General features: G+C 38.1%; 1 protein-coding gene across 2 annotated transcripts in view; it reads left to right on the forward strand.

The window, feature by feature from the left end:
* The window catches only part of NUP153 (nucleoporin 153), a 76099-nt gene that overhangs the window by 8892 nt on the left and 46947 nt on the right, over positions 1 to 20260 (forward strand). For both annotated transcript variants that reach the window (XM_065885289.1, XM_065885290.1), the window contains exon 2: positions 10997 to 11222. In XM_065885289.1, coding sequence (XP_065741361.1) covers positions 10997 to 11222 — 226 coding nt within the window. The remainder of the gene's footprint in view (positions 1 to 10996; positions 11223 to 20260) is intronic.

Here is a 20260-nt window from a genome sequence, read left to right on the forward strand (position 1 = left end):
GTTATTGTGTTACTGTCGATTTTCCCTTTTATGGCTGTTAGCATTTGCCTTATATATTGAGGTGCTCCTATGTTGGGTGCATAAATATTTACAATTGTTACTCCTTCTTCTTGGATTGATCCCTTGATCATTATGTCGTATCCTTCTTTGTGTCTTGTAATGGTCTTTATTTTAAAGTCTATTTTGTCTGATGTGAGAATTGCTACTACAGCTTTCTTTTGATATCCATTTGCATGGAATACCTTTTCCATCCCCTCACTTTCAGTCTGTGTGTGTCCCTAGGTCTGAAGTGGGTCTCTTGTAGACAGCGTATGTATGGGGTTGTTTTTGTATCCATTCAGCCAGTCTGTGTCTTTTGGTTGGAGCATTTAATCCATTTATATTTAAGCTGGTTATTGATATGTATGTTCCTATTACCCTTTTCTTAATGTTTTGGGTTTGTTTTTTAAATCTTTTCCTTCTCTTGTGTTTCCTGCCTACAGAAGTTCCTTTAGCATTTGTTGTAGAGCTGGTTTGGTGGTGGTGAATTCTCTTAACTTTTGCTTATCTGTAAAGGTTTTAATTTCTCTGTGGAATCTGAATGAGATTCTTGCTGGGTAGAGTAATCTTGGTTGTAGGTTCTTCCCTTTCATCACTTTAAATATGTCCTGCCACTCCCTTCTGGCTTGCAGAGTTTCTGCTGAAAGATCAGCTGTTAACTTTATTGGGATTCCCTTGTATGTTATTTGTTGCTTTTTATTTGTTGCTCTTAATATTTTTTCTTTGTATTTAATTTTTGATAGTTTGATTAATATGTGTCTTGGCCTGCTTCTTCTTGGATTTATACTGTATGGGACCCTGCGCTTCCTGGACTTGATTGACTATTTCCTTTCCCATGTTAGGGAAGTTTTCAATTATAATCTCTTCAAGTATTTTCTCAGACCCTTTCTTTTCTTCTTCTGGGACCCCTATAATTTGAATGTTGGTTCGTTTAGTGTTGTCCCAGAGGTCTCTGAGACTGTCCTCAATTCTTTTCATTCTTTTTTTTTTTTTTTTTATTCTGCACTGCGGTAGTTATTTCTGCTCTTTTACCTTCCAGGTCACTTATCCGTTCTTCTGCCTCAGTTATTCTGCCTCAGTTATTCTGCTATTGGTTCCTTCTAGAGAATTTTTAATTTCATTTATTGTGTTGTTCATCAGTGTTTGTTTGCTCTTTTGTTTTTCTAGACCCTTGTTAAGTGTGTCTTGTATTTTCTCCATTCTGTTTCCAAGATTTTGGGTCATCTTTACTATCATTACTCTGAATTTTTTGGGGGAAGGTTGCCTATTTTGTGTTCATTTATTTGGTCTTGTAGGTTTTTACCTTGCTCCTTAGTCTGTAATATATTTTTTAGTCGTTTCTTTTTTTTTTTGGGTGGTGCTGTATTCCTGTCCTACTGGTTGTTTGGCCTGAGACATCTAGTGCTTGAGTTTGCAGGCAGTTGGATAGAGCCAGTTTTTGATGCTGAGATGAGGACTTCTGGGAGGCCTCACTCAGATTGATATTCCCTGGTGTCTGAGGTTCTCTGTTAGTCCAGTGGTTTGGACTCAGAGCTCCCAACCACAGGAGCTCAGCCCTAACCTCTGGCCTGGGAACCAAGATCCTGCAAGTTTTGTGGACGGTAAAAAAAAAAAAAAAGAGAGAGAGAGAAAAAGCAGTACAGTATCAAAGAATAAAAAAGAAAATAAAATTAGAAAGATAAATATATTAGGAAAAATAAAACTGTAGTTGAAACAACTGCAGCAAGTTAAAATAAAACTACAACAGAAAAAAAGGGGGGGCAACAAGCCAAAAGGGGAGAACAATAACAAGGTATAAAGAATAAAATAAAATTAGAAAAATAAAAGATTTATCAGGGAAAATATAAAAGAATCGGAACAATGAATCAAGAAGGTAAAGCAGAACCCCAATCTAAAAGAGGAAAAAAAAATTAAAAAGCCTTGGCTATGGGAGTCAAAAAAAGGCTTGGCGGAGTTTAAGCGGGGGTGGAACTGAGTCAGGAGCAGAGTTTAGCGTTGGGCAGGACCTAGGCAGGGTGACTGTTCAAGCGTGGGGCGGGGCCTCTGCTTAGGACCTGCTTGGAAGGGGTGAGGCAGCACCTCCAAAGGAGGGCCTCCAGAGTGTGGAGTTCCTAGGGCCCTGGTTGAGGGTGTGTGGGAGGGGTTTAGGCCCAGCGCATTGGAAGAGGTCTCAGAGTGGATCTCTGAGGGTAGAGGTGGGGCCCTGGGTGGGGGGGCAGGGGCGGGGCTTGGGCTCTGCGTGGCAGGAGGGAGGCTCCGAGGGCAGAGGATTAGGCCCGGGAGCCCAGCAGGTGTCCTGGTGCCCAAGTGGACAGGGAGAGCACGGGCCCTGTTCCCTTCCGTTCCTTTGTGCCCTTCCCCCACCTTCTCCCCTGTAGCCACTGGACCCCTAACCGGGGTGGATCCTGCTGCTGTAGAAACCCCTCCCTTCCCCTAGCCACACCTCAGGGGTGCCAGAGTTCCGGCCTTTACTTTTGCTCCCCCTTCCCTCCCTCCCAGTCCCTCAGGACCCATGCAGCTGGAGGGGCCCTTGGTGGGCAGAGGATCAGGCCCCGGATCTCAGCAGGCTCCCAGGGGCCCAAGTGGGCAGGGGAAACCTGGGCACGCTCCCTTTTGATCTTCTGCCCTCCCAGTGGTTCCCCAATTTACCCCTTCGGGCGTGGGATCCCTTCCCCTCCCCCAGCCGCCCCTCAGGGGCGCCAGTCCCGTCCAGCCTCCACTTCTCCTCTGCCTTCACTCTCCCCACGCCCCCTGTCCTACCTGGTCGCTGGGGGTTCTTCCCGTGTCTGTGGTTCCCACTGGTGCCTGGTAGGTGCCCTAGTGGTGAGGAGACGCGAATTCTGCGTCCTCCTAGTATGCCATCTTAACTCTGCCCTCTCTGTAATATATTTTTAAAGGATTCTTCTGTGTTGCTAAGCCCAGTTGAAAGTCTTGCCACCAGATACAATTTACTGTGTTTACTATTGGAAAAAGGATGGTAGAATGCCTCTTCCGTCTAAAGATATTTCAGTTTCCCTGCCCGTTTGCTTGTGACTTAAAGAATAAACTTTTACACCAATTTTCAAACAGATTGTGAAAGGAAAGTGACAGTATCTTATAGATAACTTTTAGTGGATTAAGTTGCTTTAGGCTTTTATTGTGTCTCCTATTGCTAGTTTGAAAGGTCTCTTAGGGACTCCTTTTCTTGTCCTTGTTGTTTGATTACTGTTAATTATCTATTAATACCATCTCTGTAATGTAGATCTCTAAAAATAAGAGACTAAGCCAGGTCATGTTTCTCCTTCCTGAATTAGTGTTAGTCTTAAAGGACGTTGAAAATTGTGGCCAGTTGTAATTTAAAATTTTCTTAGCTGCAATAACTATTATGCTCGTTTTGTTTTTTTTAATTAATTAATTAATTTTATTTTTGGCTGCGTTGGGTCTTTGTTGCAGCGAGCGGGGGCTACTCTTCATTGCGGTGGCTTCTCATTGTTGCAGAGCGTGGGCTCAGTAGTTGTGCCTTGTGGGCTCTAGAGCACAGGCTCAGTAGTTGTGGCACATGGGCTTAGTTGTTCCGCAGCATGTGGGATCTTTCCAGACTAGGACTCAAACCCATGTTCCCTACATCGGCAGGCAGATTCTTAACCGCTGTGCCACCAGGCAAGTCCCTATGCTCATGTTTTTTGAGTTAATCTCTTGATGTTGAGAAGAGAAATGAAAAGTATAAGGAATGGATTTTACGTGGCTAGAAAGATTTGGACTGGGTTAGGAGAAACTTGGCTGCTAAATGACTATCTGTAGGTTGTAAAATGTGACAAATAATAGCTTAGGTTAAATTCAGATTATTGAAACTAGATTCAGTATAACTGCATTAGAATTTGAATACTTTATAATAGAGATGCATTGTTAAAATAAGTAATGTTAGAATGGATATATAAAAAAGCTGAAACTAACTGAAAGATTAGAATGGCATCTAGGTTTTTAACTATTTAGTGTTTAAGATTTTTTTATATTTATAATTAGGTATTCTTTAAGTCTCATGTGAAGTCTTGGGTTCTTAGCCCTTGTTCTTCACTTGGGCTTGGATGGAGCAGGGGGAAAACTGATTAGGGAATCTATACGAAATGAGACTTCCAGAAAGTGTGGCGAGACTAGTGATACGGGAGTTGAGTGGGTAAGGAGAGAGTTCACAGACCCCTGTAAGAAAACTAAGGGTCAGTGACAAGCTTCAACAAAATAAAGGCAGCCGAAAGAACAGACAGAAATCAAAACAGCAGTGTATTCTGGGAGAATAGGGCTTCAGAACCTTAAAACTGAAGATGGGTTATGTTTGATATTTATAGTTAGCAATCCCGTAAAGTTTACATGAGAAAGATTTTATAATCTGAATACTACTATTTAGTAGAGGGTAATGTGAGGAAAGGAGAGTTGAGGGAATTCCCTGGTGGTCTAGTGGTAGGGCTCTGTGCTCTCACAGCTGAGGGCCTGGGTTCAGTCCCTGGTCAGGGAACTAAGATCCTGCAAGCGACACAGCGTGGTGCAGCCAAAACACAAACAAAAACACAGTTGAATAGAACTGAAGTCAAAACTCCAGTAAACTAATAGGGATAGAGAGCATTATAGAAGAAGAGGGAAGGCTGTATAATATTTATAAGGAGAGGTGTCTCTTGTTATTATGATATTACAAGTTGGTGAGACGATGTACAGGAATTTTTTTTCCGTTACAAATGAGTTCTGAGTTAGGATTGCAGAAGAGCCTTGCCCCACCTCAGCCTTTTTCATTAACCCTTGAACTCAGGTTAAATGAAATTTGAAAAGCTAATATATTCACAGTACCTTACAGATTGGATGTGCTTGATATGTGTATAGTATTGAATTTACTTCCGGCCCCCAAACTGAATATTTATTCTAGATCTCAGTGACATTTTGATAGTGTTTTTGTTGTGAGGTGTTTTGTTTTTGTTTTGTTTTTGCCATGTTTGCCAAATGAAGAACCCTTAGTTCTTGAGGAGAAAAAAAGTCCAATCATTTTACCCAGTCCAGGTTTAAAGATTCACTCCTGTAATCCTTGAATTTAACTTCATTACTTAGGATCATCTGGTGTAGACTTTGCTTTGGCTACGAGGAGTATTTTGAAGATTTTAATGCCCCATTTGTTTTGTTGCTTTTTCTGATAAGCCCTTCATTAATTTTTATTTCTTTGACTACTTTTCTGCTTCTCTTCATTTAGTTGGCTTTGTGTTATTTATCATTCCAGAGGATGGTTCAGTTTTCCCATGCTCTTGGCTAACTTCACAAGTTGTTTTTTGGAGGAAGGACTATTGGTGTGGCAACAAAAATAATATTTGTTTAAGTTGAAGCTGTTACATCGAGCAAATGTATTCTTTTTTTTTGAATTCTAGGATGATTGATGTCCTTTTTTGAAACTTGCCACGGCGTATTCATATGTGGGAATAAGAAGCTGGTTGACTAGTGCAGCTGTGGAAACCTAAAATCATGCACCAGCTAATCTGTGCACCGTACAGACCTGCTGCCTACCTGCACAGAGCTGATCCTCCGGGGAGGTGATAGACTGTGATTACCACCCCGTGTGACAGATTGCCTGTAGGAAGTACAGGGTGCTGTTGGTGCACTTAAGTGAGTGACTGTCCTAGACTTGGAGGATCAGAGAAGATTTTCTGTAGGAAAACTTAAACATCAAGTTATAATGATGGCAGTTATGCTTACCACTGAAGCCTGTGGAAGTGGAGAGAAAGCTATTCTGGTAAAGTAGGATTTGAGTATTCACTGCTTAGTAGACCTTTACTCAGTGTACCTCTTCCCCCTCATGGTTGGTTGGTTGGTTTGCTTGCTTATTTATTTATTTATTTATTTTTGCAGTACGAGGGCCTCTTACCGTTGTGGCCTCTCCCGTTGCGGGAGCACAGCCTCCGGACGTGCAGGCTCAGCGGCCATGGCTCACGGGCCCAGCCGCTCCGCGGCATGCGGGATCTTCCCGGCCCAGGGCACGAACCCGCGTTCCCTGCATTGGCAGGCAGACTCTCAACCACTGGGCCACCAGGGAAGCCCTGCTTGCTTATTTTTAATATCACAAAACATTCTTTCTTCAAGTCCATATAGGAAGCTGATTTGCCCCATTCCTGTAAAGACCTGAAGCATATTATCTCAATAACTCTTGAAAAGGTAGACCTTCTTTGGTGATTGTAAAAGGAACCTTTTCTTCCATAAGAAAACTATTTTTCCCCTTTTCTAGCTTCCTTCACTTTTTCTCAGTTTTCCATTAGTGGCTGAAGTACTTTGAAACTCATAAAAATTGCCCGCCAGGGAAGTACTTCTCCAAATCTATATGATAGACAGGGTCCCTTACATCTTCAGTCTACCCTGTTCTGTGCATAATCAGGAGATTCCTTTTCCCTAACAGCTTTTTAAACTTCTAATATCTGGCAGTTGGTTATTTACTACAAATAAGCATGTTAAGTCTTTAACTGGAAATAAAAGAGATTCAAAGGTAGCCTTTTATGTTTTACTTTTGTTTACTTCTATATTTGATTTTCAGAATTCATATTATAAAGTAGGTATTTATGAAAGTTGGTATAATGGTATGACATCTTTGATGAGATAATCTCGGAAACAGTTTATTTTGTAGTTAAGTTTATACTCAGGGTTATGTTTATCATGGCCTTAATTGGGAAACTTGTCAGAGTTTTTAGATGATTTTAGTACAGTGGTTCTCAGACTTTAATTTGCGTAAGAATCACCTTAAGAGCTTGTTAAAACAAATGTACATTTCTAACATGCTCTTAGGTGACACCAAACCAAGGCTGCTGGTCTGAAGATTCCAATTTGAGAACCACTTTTTTAGGCTTTTTTATAGTCACTAGATAAGCCACAGAACAAAAGGTTACACGTACATTCTCACACATACACGTACGTGCACACACACATGATTAAAGGGGAATTTTGAAGGATCGAAATAGTTATTTCAGGTCTATCAGATTTTGCATTTATTAACAGCGTTACGAGAAGCTTGGATGGCACGTGTTTCTCATTTCTCACTTTTTCAGGTCTTTGCATATATAAAATGACTATCCCCATTTTGCTTCCCTGCTTTATTGCTGCCCATAGCACTGAATCACCATATCATGTGTTACATATTATACTTATTTGTCTCCCTAACTTAGAATCTAAGCTCCAAGAGGGCAGGAACCTGTTCCCTGTTTTTTATCCCCAGTGTTCTTGCCTGACATGTAGTATGTGATCAATAAGTATAGATTAAATGAAGAAAAGCAATGTTTGCCTTTTACCTCTGTGAGCTAGATAAGATTTTAAAATATTCATCAGGGTAAGCCTCTTTCCTGGTCTGTTTATGTACTGTGTTACAGAGATAAAAGTTGGATGTAACTTTTGGATAGTGAGTGCTTCCCCAAGTGTGGTATATGTGTTCCATTGTTGCTAAAGAAGATGAATCTAACTGATACGTGGACTGACGTGGACTGACTTTTTATTTTTCATGTTAATTAGCAAACGAATTTAACAAGTACACTAAGGACCCAACAGGAAACAGTTCTCCAGATGGTTCAGCTGAAATATCTTTAAGAAAGAGTCTACTCAAAGATATGGTGGTGATTAAAGGAATACATGCAGGATAGCAGGATACCCAGAGACTAGCAACAGTGGGAAGCTGCTACCATCCCTAGGACTGGATGAATAAAGGGAAGAATCTGTGCAACTGGAGTGGAGGAAGGGCTACCTGGCTGGAGGTGTAGTTTTGGAGAAGGGGCGCTTGAGCAGAGGGAGCACAGGAAGAAAGACTTCTCTTTCCTCCCATACTCTAATATCTAATATCCTCCAGAATCTCTCATGAGCCAATCCAGAAGCCAGTTCGTTGAGACAGCCAGTCAGGAATGGTGTCAGGGCAGTGCAAGTGAAGACCAGTACAGCATCAAATTTGTGATTTGGAAGATTTTATTGTATAGGAAAAACTGTTTATTAAGAGAAATAAAATAAATAGATAGAAAGAAAACCATTAAATAACAGTACAGGTAAAAATCATGGCTACAGTTTGGGGAAATAGTTATTAATCCACATTGTATTCAGCACAGTCCACTATAAGATTTGTTTTTCTGATTCATTAAATAGCATTTTAGTATTATATATTTTAATTATTGTCTGACTAGTGCTCCACATGTATGTTTTCCAGATAACTGAATATTAAGATTTAAGTATACATAATTTTACTCATCTCTTGTAGAGGGATTTCTTCCCTGAAATGTATTGTGATTTCCTGAAATGTATCTAATTTCCTAATCTCTTTAATGAGATTGGTGGTTCTCAAACTATAGCATACATCAGATTCACTTGGGAAGGTTTGTGAAAACAGGTGAGCCCTATCTCCTGAATTTAGTAGGGTTGGGGTTGGGCCTTAGGTAATGCAGATATAAATGGTGAAGGGACTACATCTTGGGAACCACTAGTACTAGGGTATACTGAGCTTAATTTAACTTTTCTTGATGACTTAGGGTCATTTACCCTATAGAGGCATATTGAAGTAAGGGGATATTTCTTTTTAATAATGGTTCCAGGTCAATTTTAGCATCTGTATTTAATTTTGTTGTGAAGTGCATCATGCTGTCATTCATTGTGCCATTAGTAATTCCTCTCTCACTGTAATTTTTTAAAAAATTTATTTATTTAATTAATTTATTTTTGGCTACATTGGGTCTTCGTTGCTGCATGCAGGCTTTCTCTAGTTGAGGCAAGCGGGGGCTACCCTTTGCTGTGGTGCGGGGACTTCTCATTGTGGTGGCTTCTCTTGTTGCGGAGCACAGGCTCCAGGTGCACGGGCTTCAGTAGTTGTGGCCCATGGGCTCAGTACTTGTGGTGCACGGGCCTAGTTGCTCTGTGGCATGTGGGGTCTTTCCAGACCAGGGCTTGAACCCGTGTCCCCTGTATTGGCAGGCGGATTCTTACCTGCTGCGCCACCAGGGAAGCCCTCTCACTGTAATTTTGTACTAAGCTGCTCTGGGCTGAGACTAAATAAATTGGTTACATTTTAGTTTAGAAAAGAGAAGGTCTCCAAGCAAAATTCGTGAGTTTCAACGAAGGAGCTTTTTTTTTTTAAATCCATTTTGACTGTTCAATTTTTACTGATTATTCTCCACAATACCTAATGCTGCCACATAAGTGACCTTTGGTTAAGTACGGTGCTAATTTTAAGTTGTTCTCTATTTGCCTCCTTCAGTGACTAGAGATCACAGGAATCTCTGATACTTTTAGTAGCTAAACCCCTTAGAGGACGTCTACAAAAGATTTATTTTACACTAAGTTCTTGTTGTAGTGCCTTAACATCGCTTTGTATCAAAGTGTGTGTGTGTTTTTTTTTTTCTTATTTAAACTGTGTTATGTATTGAAAGCACTTTCAAGTCTTTTGGAATATGGGGAGGGGGTAAATATTTAAATATAAATAATTAGCAAAATAATAAACATGAATGTTTTTATAAATGTTAAATCTTGGAGTAGGTATAGAATCTTTCTTTCCAAAGAAACTAATACTGTGTAACATTGGCATAGAAAAGGGGAACAGTGAATTTGTGTTTTTCAGTAGTGAGTATTCTAGGGCTGCTGGCTTCATGTGTTGTTAGAGATCTTACACAATGTAGATCTGTTCAAAGTTTCTGTTTGGAGGAAAAGTAATTACTTTTTTCCCAGTTGTTACCTACAGCTTTTTAGATAATCAGGAAAATACTATTCAAGTGCTTATATCAGAGGTGTCTTCCATCTTTCCTATTGACAGAATTTTTCAAGGCCTCTTTGTCTTGGGTTTGCTTTCAGGGTTTATGTGTTCTGCCTTAACTTTACTGTTTTTTTTTTTGTACCTGCTGAGTCATTCTTCCCCTTCCGTGACTTTCTCCTATTCTGTGAAGGGAATTGTTGCCTAAAACTGATTACCTCACCCCAGCTTGTTTCTGCTAATTTTTTTTTCTCATTAGTAATAAAATTATCAGTGTATGTTTCTGTTAATATTTAGTAAATTGTGAAGTGCTTTCACATTACTTCATTTGATCTTCATTATAATTCCTATCAGGTAAAAGTAGGAGAGAGTGTTATTCTTATTTACCTAGAGTAAATCGTAGTACAGCCTGCCAACCCCGAAGTCAATGCTTTTACTCTATCCTAGATATACCACAGCAGTTGTGTTTGTACCTGGGCGAGTTACTTAACTTCATTGTCTCTCTTCATCTGTAAAGTGGCACGGTTAAAACCAATTTCATAAAATTATTGTGAGGATTAAATTGAATAATATGTTTAAACTGCTGAGAACAGTGTCTGTTCTATGATGAATGTTAATAATGCTGGTAGTTGTTATACCACATCTTCTTCTCCCTTTAAAAGTTACTGTAATAAAATTCTTGGTTTTCAGGCAACATTTGATATAACAAAATTTTACCATCAAAAAAAAATCTTAGATTATTTCTTGAGTTTATTATGTTGGATTAGTTGTCTTTTTGCGTTGAAAAAATTCTCATTTTTATTTGTCTAAATATTTGTTCTTAAAGAACGTGCAATAAAATACTTGAGGAAGCTGTTGAAGGTATTTATTGCTTCTTTTAATATGCTGGGATCAAGATGGATGCCTTTTGTCTGGGATTATAACATTTTAGTGCATATCTTATTACTAAATCTAAAATTTATATTGCTTAGTTGAAGACCTGTGAGTTTTTTAAAGATTAGAATAGTATGGCCATTTGGGACAATAATTGGCTCATGGACATATGCATATGAAAGAAAGAAAAAAGTAGGAATTTTATAAAGTATAGAATTTGTAAAATACATTACGTCAACATTAACTCACATAACTGAATTTTAGGAAACTTTGTTGGAAACAGTTGTGTTTTGCTTGGTATGGCTTTCTGTAAATAAGTACTTATTTAAATAAGATAAATTTCTAAAACTGCCTTACATGTTTTCCCCCCAGCAGGGCATTCTCAGCAGGGTTACAGAATCTGTTAAGAATATTGTGCCAGGATGGTTACAGAGATACTTCCACAAGAGTGAAGACGTATGTAGCTGCTCAACAGACACAAGAGAGGTGGCACAGTGGCCGGAAAATAGGGAAGATGACCATATAATATATGCTGATGAGGAGAACCCTAACATTCATGATGGGAGAATCACTCCTGAGCCAACAGTCAGTAATACAGAAGGTAAATGGAATGTGGATATTTTGTTGTGAATGATAGGTTTTCATGCCTTAATTTAAAATATGTTTATGTTACCTGGCTATGGTAAATCTAATTGTGTAGTACAGAAACGATGTTGGAGGAGGGTGATGATCACCTTCAAATTAGAAATCTTTTTTATTTATCAGCTTTTTTGTTTATTAAGGGAGGCTGAAATATATCAGTTGAGAGTGCAAGCTCTGCTGTTAGACTTTGGGTTTGAATTTTCATACCACCAATAGTTAGTCATGTGGCTTTGGTCAAGATAATCTTTGTTCTCCTCTGTACCTTCAGAAGTGGTTTTGAAAAAAGTAAAGTTGAAGCCCTTTGAGTAGGTCGTGGCACTAAAGGAGCAGCGTGGCAGTGCTTCCCACAGCACACGGACTTGGGTATGGTGTCACTGCAGTTGTCTTCCGTCCTCTGCAGCTAGTGCAGCTGGGCCACTTCATTAATCTTACCACTGAGTGACCCTGCGTTTTAAATGCTTTTTTGGATCCGTTTATGGCGTTTTTGTGGGGTTTACAAGTATTAAATAGCTTCAGTGTAACCCATGAATGTGACATATTTGGGAATATTACTCTTATCATTTCACTTTATATATTTTTTACAGCTTTAGTGAGATGTACTTCACATAACAATAGGACTCACCCACTTAAATTGTATAGTTTAGTGGTTTTTGGTATATACAGAGTTGTTCAGTCACCACAGTCAATTTTAGAACATTTTAATCACCATCCTTCCCTCCCCATCACCGCAAAATCCTATACCCATTAGTAGTCCCTCCCCATCCCTACCCCTCCAGCCCTAGGCAACCACCAATCTGTATACTGGACATTTCATATAAATGGAATCATAAAATATGTGGTCTTTTGTAACTGGCTTCTTTCACTTAGCATAATGTCTTCAAGGTTCATCCATGTCATAGCATGTATCAGAACTTCCTTTATATTGCCAGGTAATAGCTCATGGAATGGAGAAATTACATTTTATTTATCCATTCATCCGTTGATGGACATTTGTGTTGTTTCTACTTTTTGGGTATTATGAACAGTGCCAGTTTGAGTATTACTATGCACGTTTTTGTGTGGATATGTTTTCTCTTGGGTATATACCTAGGAGGAGAATTGCTGGGTCATCTGGTAATTTTACATTTTGAGGAAAAACTGTTTTTCTAAAGTGGCTACACCATCTTACCTTCCCACCAGCGGTGTATGAAGAATGCAGTTTCTTTACAACCTCACAAATACTAATTTTCCTTTTTTTAAAAAACATAAATTATACCTATTTTGGTAGACATGAAGTGGTATCTCATTGTGTTGATTTGCATCTCCCTGATGACTAATAATGAGCATCTTTTCATGCTTATTGGCCATTTATACATCTTTGGAGAAATGGCTATGCAGATCCCCCTTTTCCATTTTTAACTGGGTTATTTGTCTTTTTATAGTTGAATTGAAAGAGGTCTTCACATACTCTGGATATAAGCTCTGTATATGATTTGCAAGTATTTTCTCCTATTCTGGCTTCTTGATGGTGTCCTTTGAAGCACAAAATTTTAAATTTTGATGAAGTCCACTTTATCCCTCAAGTATATGTTTCTTTCAGTTTATATATTTTTTCTTTCACTACATGTTTTGACTTACGTATAATTATAAAAATGTTTTTGAACTCTGAAATCTTGTCTTGCCTAAATAATTGATGTGGATATGTGCCTATTAATTTTGGTATACTTAGTAACTTATTTTCCTGCCTGATTTGCTTATAAGGGAAAACTAGTGAGGGTGAAATGGGCTGAAAGAGTGATTCCTACTTGGGAGAAATGGCAAATCTAAGTTTTCTTAGTGATATTCAGTTTGGCTTAGTCTTCAAATCCTTGCTTATTTTTATTAGAGTAACTTAGGGAGTTTTAATATCTGTACTGTTCAAGATTTCTTTCTAATATATTACCAGCAACCATCTTGAGGTTTTATTTGGTAGATCTCTAAGGTGACTGCTTCTATATTGTTCTCTTTCCTGGACATCAAATGGGACCACAGCTGCTTTCTTTCTTTTGACTGGAGACTTTTAGTGTGCAGCAGCATATATCTACAGTGACTGAAACCTTCTTTTGCATCCTAATGAGTATGCTTGTGGGGATTAACTAACTTGAAGAATTTAATTCAGGTGTGAGATTAATGGCGTTTCTCATTTTATATCTGTAAAGTTCTTTTCTGTTTGTATTTTCATTGAAATTATGGAATTAATTCAGTGGTCTGCCAAGGTTAATTCCAACTTGGATTTTATTCATTATATTATTAGGTTTGTAAGGTAGCTTTTCTGTTATGTGTATATTACACACACCTTTGTGAATAACTTCTAAATTTAAATTATTGTGGAAATTTTCAAACTACAAAAGTAAGGAGGATAGTACAATGAACCTCCATGTACCTGTTACCCAGCTTCAAAGACAACGAGCTTATGGCTGACTTTGTTTTCTTTATTCCCACATCTATTCACCTACCTTCTCCGTCTAACTCCCCTGATTATTTAGAAGCAAATTGTGAACAGCTTTCTGATACTAACTTCAAAAACTTAATGGCATTTTTCCTCTGTCTTGTCTAAGAGCTGACTCCTGCTCCTATCTTAAAATCTGTATGTTCCAGGCAGTTCTCTTCTCACAATCTGCCTCCACCTTTCTCAAAGTATTTATTCAATAGTTGCAGTCACATAATGTGTGACTACAGTACTGTTGATAACTCCCCAGTATGGTGAATATAGATCTTACTAGATGTAGCAAATCAGTTTATGTTTACTCTGTGAAACATTACTCTTAAATTTGATAATGCATTCTCAGAACAACTTAGAGGGCTTCCCTGGTGGCGCAGTGGTTCAGAGTCCGCCTGCCGATGCGGGGGACACGGGTTTGTGCCCCGGTCTGGGAAGATCCCACATGCCGCGGAGCAGCTGGGCCCGTGAGCCATGGCCGCTGAGCCTGCGCGTCCGGAGCCTGTGCTCAGCAACAGGAGAGGCCACAACAGTGAGAGGCCCGCATACCACAAAAAAAACAAAAACAGAAAACAACTTAGATATACTTGCTTTTAAAGTAGTGTAAAATTATCAAAAGCTTAAAATAATTTAGATATAACAGTCCTGAGTGTTGTTTACTAAATAGTAATTTTACCACTGTAACTTTTGTATTAATAGTAACTGGAGCTGGAGAGTATAGGACATTCTTCAGATAGCACAGTGCAGTATGACAGTTATAGAATCTGTGGCCCCTTTCAGATCTGTTGTCTGCAACTGTCTGCTTATAGGTAACTCCTTGTACTGACTGTCTTAATGATGGTGAGCCATTAGGTGTCTAGATTTCTTCTGCTAGGGTAATGAAATGGATCAGTGAGAAGAGCCTCAAATAATGTACCTGTTAGATTTTTATTGATTCAGTAAGAGTTCAGGCCTCTGAGAGCCCCACAATGGCATGTTTAGTTTGCTAGTCAGCAGTAGATTGAAGTTGTAGACTACATTGGCTGATCGATACTATGTGATCATAGGTGTACTCTTAGAAACTGGGCATTTATGGCTGATGTGAATCTGTAGATGATGTGGCCTTATTTAGCCTTATTATCCCAAACTGCATCCTTTATTGGGCCTGATTTGGAGGTTAAGGAAGCTCTGTAAATATAAAAAACTGGCATTGCTATTAGCAGCATACCTTCCAGTAGAAGTATATCTTACTAGATTTCTTTTTTCTCTATAGCTTCTGTATATACTAGATTTAGTAAATGTCTGCCAATATCTAGAAAGTTGTCCTATCACTTTTATCCTATAGGATAAACTGCTGTAGGGATGAGAGAATGGGTAAGTAAAAAGCACTTTTAGGATATAACGTACTACAAAGTTAGAATACTTAATACTCTAAGAAACATTTCAGCCTGTATGTGTATGAATCCTGACTGCAGAGAAATTGAAATATGATAATCTTTAGATGCCAATAGGTTTAAATGCTGATACCAGTAGATTTCGAAGCTCCAGCCAGTTTCTGTCTTAACTTGAGCAAGCTTGATAAGAAATTATTACATATACATTAAATTCTAATTCCCCATTCCCCCTCCCCCCTGCCCCTGGCAAACACCACTGTAGTTTCTCTATGACTTTGACTACGTACCTTATATGAGCAGAATCATACAGTATTTAATCTTTTGTGACTGACTTATTTCGCTTAGCAGAATGTCTTCAAAGTTCATTCACATCATTGTAGCATATATCAGAATTTATTTCCGTTTTAAGGCTGAAGAACATTCACTGTATGTATTTACCACATTTATTTATTCATTCATCTGTTGATGGACGCTTAACGTTACTTCCACCTTTGGCTCTTGTGAATAATGCTGTTAGAAACATGGTTGTACACATCTCTTTGAGACTCTGCTTTCAGTTCTTTTGGATATATACCCAGAAGTGGAATTGCTGGGTCACATGGTAATTCTATTTTTAATTTTTTGAGGAACCACCATACTGTTTTCCACAATGACCACACCCATTTTACATTTCCTCTCAACAGTGCACAAGGTTTCTAGCTTCTCCACATCCATGCCGACATTACTTTCTTTTCTTCTGATAGTAGCCGTCCTAATGAGTGTGAAGTGATATCTCACTGTGGTTTTCATTTGCTTGTTTCTGATGATTAGTGGTGCTGAGCATCTTTTCGTATGCTTTTGGTTGTTTGTATATCATCTTTGGAGAAATGTCTGTTCAAGTCCTTTGCCCAGTTTTTAATCAGGTTATTTGATTTGTTGTTATTGAGTTATAGGAGTCTTTTATGTGTTCTAGATATTAACCCCTTATCATATATATGATTTGCAAACATTTTCTACCATTCTGTAAGTTGCCTTTTTATTCTTGATTGTGTCTTAGTGCACAAAAGTTTTAAAGTTTTATATAGTCCCACATGTCTTTTTTCTTTTGTTGCCTGTCATATCTAAGAAATCACTGCCAAGACTAATGTCTTGAAGCTTTTCTCTGTTTTTTTTCCTATAAGTTTTATAGTTTGGGGTCTTACGTTAGGTCTTTAAAACAGTTTGGGTTTATTTTTGTATATAGTGTAAGATAACGGTCCAGTTTCCTTCTTTTGCCTGTGGGTATCCAGTTTTCCCAAGATTATTTGTGGAAGAGACTGTCCTTTCCCCATTCATTGATTGGTCTTGGCACTGTGTCAAGGATCATTTGACCATGTATGCAAGGGTTTATTTCTGGGTTCTCTGTTCTTTTCCATTGGTCTGTCTGTCTTTATGCCAGCAGCATACTTTTGATTACTGTTTGAAAATAAGTTTTTGAAATGAGGAAGTGTGAGATCTCCAATGTTGTTCTTTTTCAAGATTATCTTGGTTATAAGTGGTCCCTTGAGATTCCATAAGAACTTTAGGATGAATTTTTCTATTTTGTCAAAAAAAGTCATTGGTTTTTTTAAAGGAATTGCATTGAATCTGCAGATCACTTTGGGTAGTATTGACATTTTAACATTAGGTCTTCCAACCTAAGAACGTGGAATGTCTTTCCATTTATTACATCTTCTTAAATTTCTTTCAGCAATGTTTTGTAGTTTTCATCATGCAAGTCTTTCACTTCCTTCCTTAGTTAATTCCTAAGTGTTTTATTCTTTTTGAAGCTATTAATAATGCAATCATTTTCTCTATTTACTTTTTAGATTGTTCATTGTTAGTGTATAGAAACAAAACTGATTTTTGTATGTTGATTTTTTTTTTTTTTTTTTTTTTTTTTTTGTGGTACGCGGGCCTCACTGTTATGGCCTCTCCCGTCGCGGAGCACAGGCGCTGGACGCGCAGGCTCAGTGGCCATGGCTCACGAGCCTAGCTGCTCCGCGGCATGTGGGATCTTCCCGGACCAGGGCACAAACCCGTGTCCCCTGCATTGGCAGGCGGACTCCCAACTACTGCGCCACCAGGGAAGCCCTGTATGTTGATTTTGTATTCTGCTACTTTGCCGAATTTGTTTATTCTAACACTTTTTTTTTTGGTGAATATTTAGGGATTTCTGTGTATAAGATATATCATTTGAAAACATAATTTTACTTCTTCCCGTCCAATTTGGATGAATTTAGTTTCTTTTTCTTGCCTTATTACTGTAGCTAGAGTTTCCAATCCTGTGTTAAATAGAAGTGGGGAATGCAGGCATTCTTATCTTATTCCTGGTCTTGGAGGAAAATCAGTCTTTCACCATTAGGTATGATGTTAGCTGTTAGTTTTTCATATATATGGCAAATCTATTGTTCTTTATTTCTACTTGGAATATGGAAACCACTGCTTAATATGTCAGTCATCCACAGGCCAGAAATCATGTGTCATGGTGAAACAATAGAAGCATTTTTTAAAATGTGATTTTTCAAGTGATTTTTGACTAAATTATTTTGTAGAATATGGATGGAGATTCTGGGTTCTGTTGTCTTCCTCTGAGAAGTATTGATTCTTGTTTCAGCAAGCAGTTGTTACTGAATGATCATTTTGAACTCTTATATAGTTTTATGTTTTATTAATGTCCATCTGTGGAAAATCTAAGGTGTGTGTTAAGTCCCCTAAGGTGGCAGGATTTAGCCTCCAAACTCTGTCTCCTCTGTGGCTTTTTCAAACTCTGTCTCCTCTGTGGTTTTTTAGGTGGGTTTACAGCAGGTCTTGTTCTAGGACATGGCCCTTAGTCTCAAGGGAAAGCTCTTCTGGTATCTCAGCTGAATGCCAGGGTTATTTAAGGAGGTGTTTATGGGGCCTCTAAATTCTGGCAGTCTTGGAACTTCACTGTCCTCAGCACTGCTTTTTTCCCCTAGCACTGATCAACCTTCTAGTAGCTGTTTTCTCAGTTTCATAGCAGCTGCTATTTGGTAAGCCTTAGGTGGTCTTGCTCTGCGTGTGTATAGCCCGTCCACGCTCTGGACACTCCTGTGTAGACTTCTGGAGGCCCCTTCCTGCGTAGTTTTCTACTGTTCAATGCCCTTAATTCTGATTTCTGCCTACTGTATTTTGCTTTGACTCCAACTCTCTCTGCCAGGTCTGGAAATGTTCCTAGACAGCTGGGTAGTGATAGGGCTCACTGTGAGTTTTTCTTGTCCGTTTTCTGTTGTCTGAAAGTTACTAACCTCATATATATTGTCCACTTTTATAGTTACTTACAGTAAGAAGGGCTAGTCTAGGGCCTCACTTATTCCAGCCTAACTGGAAGAGAGTCTTTTGGAAACTTCACAAATGATTCTAAAGTTCTTAAAAATACACCAGAAAATGAATAGAGAAATCCTGAAAAAGAGTAAGGGAAATGTGATGTAAGTCAGAGTAACTTTTACAGGTATTAAATGTGTTATAAAGCTATAGGATTTAAAACATTATGGTACTGGTATAGATATATATCGTTGGGGAAGGCCTCCTAGAATTTACTATGTGGTAGTGGTGGCTTCTCGATCAGTGAGGAAAAGATGGCTTACTTAAGAAGATTATTTTAGAATATAAACAGACTAACCATTTGGAAAACAATGAAGCTAAATCATTCCCTCAGTACTTCATCGTAACTGATTCCATATGGAATCAAGATTAAACATTATATTGAAATAAAAGCAATACTACCAAAAAGAAGAGAGTAAAATTTTTTATTTCTTAGTCTTGGAATGGTAGAAGTCTCTGTAAAAATACATATTATTTTCTGTATTACAAAGGACACCATCAAAAAAATAATGGTTTCAACCAACAGTGAAAAAAATTAGTTGTGATATTTCAGATCATGTCACACTAATCTTACTGATCAAAAAGAAACTAGTTTGGACTAGTTTTATTAGCAAGATAAACTATATCAATGAGCAGTTAACAGAAGAAATATAAATGACTAATGAATAGGGAAGGGTGCTCAATATGTCATTTAAATAAATGCAGATAGTAATGATGCCACTGGACACAGTAGATTGACAGAAATCAGAAAAGGTTATTATTATCCAGTATTGGAGAGCATGGGGGAAATATACATTGTCATTTACTATTTATGCAGTATAGCTTAACAGAAAACCTTTGGATCCACAGTATCTCTCATAAGCAAAAGTGAGCATGTACTCTGATCCAGTAGGACAGGGTGGTTCCACAAATTATTGTTTATCCATTGATTCTGAGGATACCTTGCAGTACTTAGGCTGCTTTATGGGCCCAATTTCAGACTTACTGAGTCAGATTTTTTGTGGGTCACTTAGGCATATTTCTTAAATAATTTCTCCTCATGTTTCTCTTACATATTTAAAGAACCATGGATTTATCCAAAAAGAATACAAAGTCTGCAAATATAAGTGCTTGTATGTTTGATAGAATATTGAGAAAACAATTACATAAATAATGATGCTAAATCAGTCTGATAAAATAGAATGTGGTCTTCACATGGAATGTGCTCTGTATGTGGAGACAAAATTATATGATAAATGAAAAAAACAAGTCACAGAACATAATGCATAAGCATGATTATGTGATTAGGGAAAATGTGTATGCATACAGAATGTCTGAGAGGATATACAAATTTTTTTGAGATATAATTGATTTACAGTATTATATGTTTCAGATGTACAACATAGTGATTCACAGTTTTTAAAGGTTATTCTCCCTTTATTGTTATTGTAAAATATCGCTTGTTTTCCCTGTGCTGTACAATAAATATGTCCTTGTAGCTTATACATTTATATGTAGTAGTTTGTATCTCTCACTATCCCTACCCCTGTCTGGTGCCCACCCACTTCTCTCTCTCCACTGGTAACTACTAGTTCGTTCTCTGTATTTGGGAGTCTGTTTCTTTTTTGTAATATTCATTAGTTCTATTTTTTAGATTCCTCATGTAAGTGATATCATACACTGCTTGCCATTTGCTGACTTATTTCACTAAGCATAATACTTTCTGATACTCTCCATGTCCATCCATGTTGATGCAAAATGGCAAAATTTCATTCTTTTTTCATTGACTGAATAGTATTCCATTAGAGGATATACAAATTTAATAGGGGTTGTTTCTGGAGGGAT

This window comes from Phocoena phocoena, chromosome 10 (genome assembly GCF_963924675.1).
Source record: "Phocoena phocoena chromosome 10, mPhoPho1.1, whole genome shotgun sequence".
Taxonomy (NCBI): Eukaryota; Metazoa; Chordata; class Mammalia; order Artiodactyla; family Phocoenidae; genus Phocoena; species Phocoena phocoena.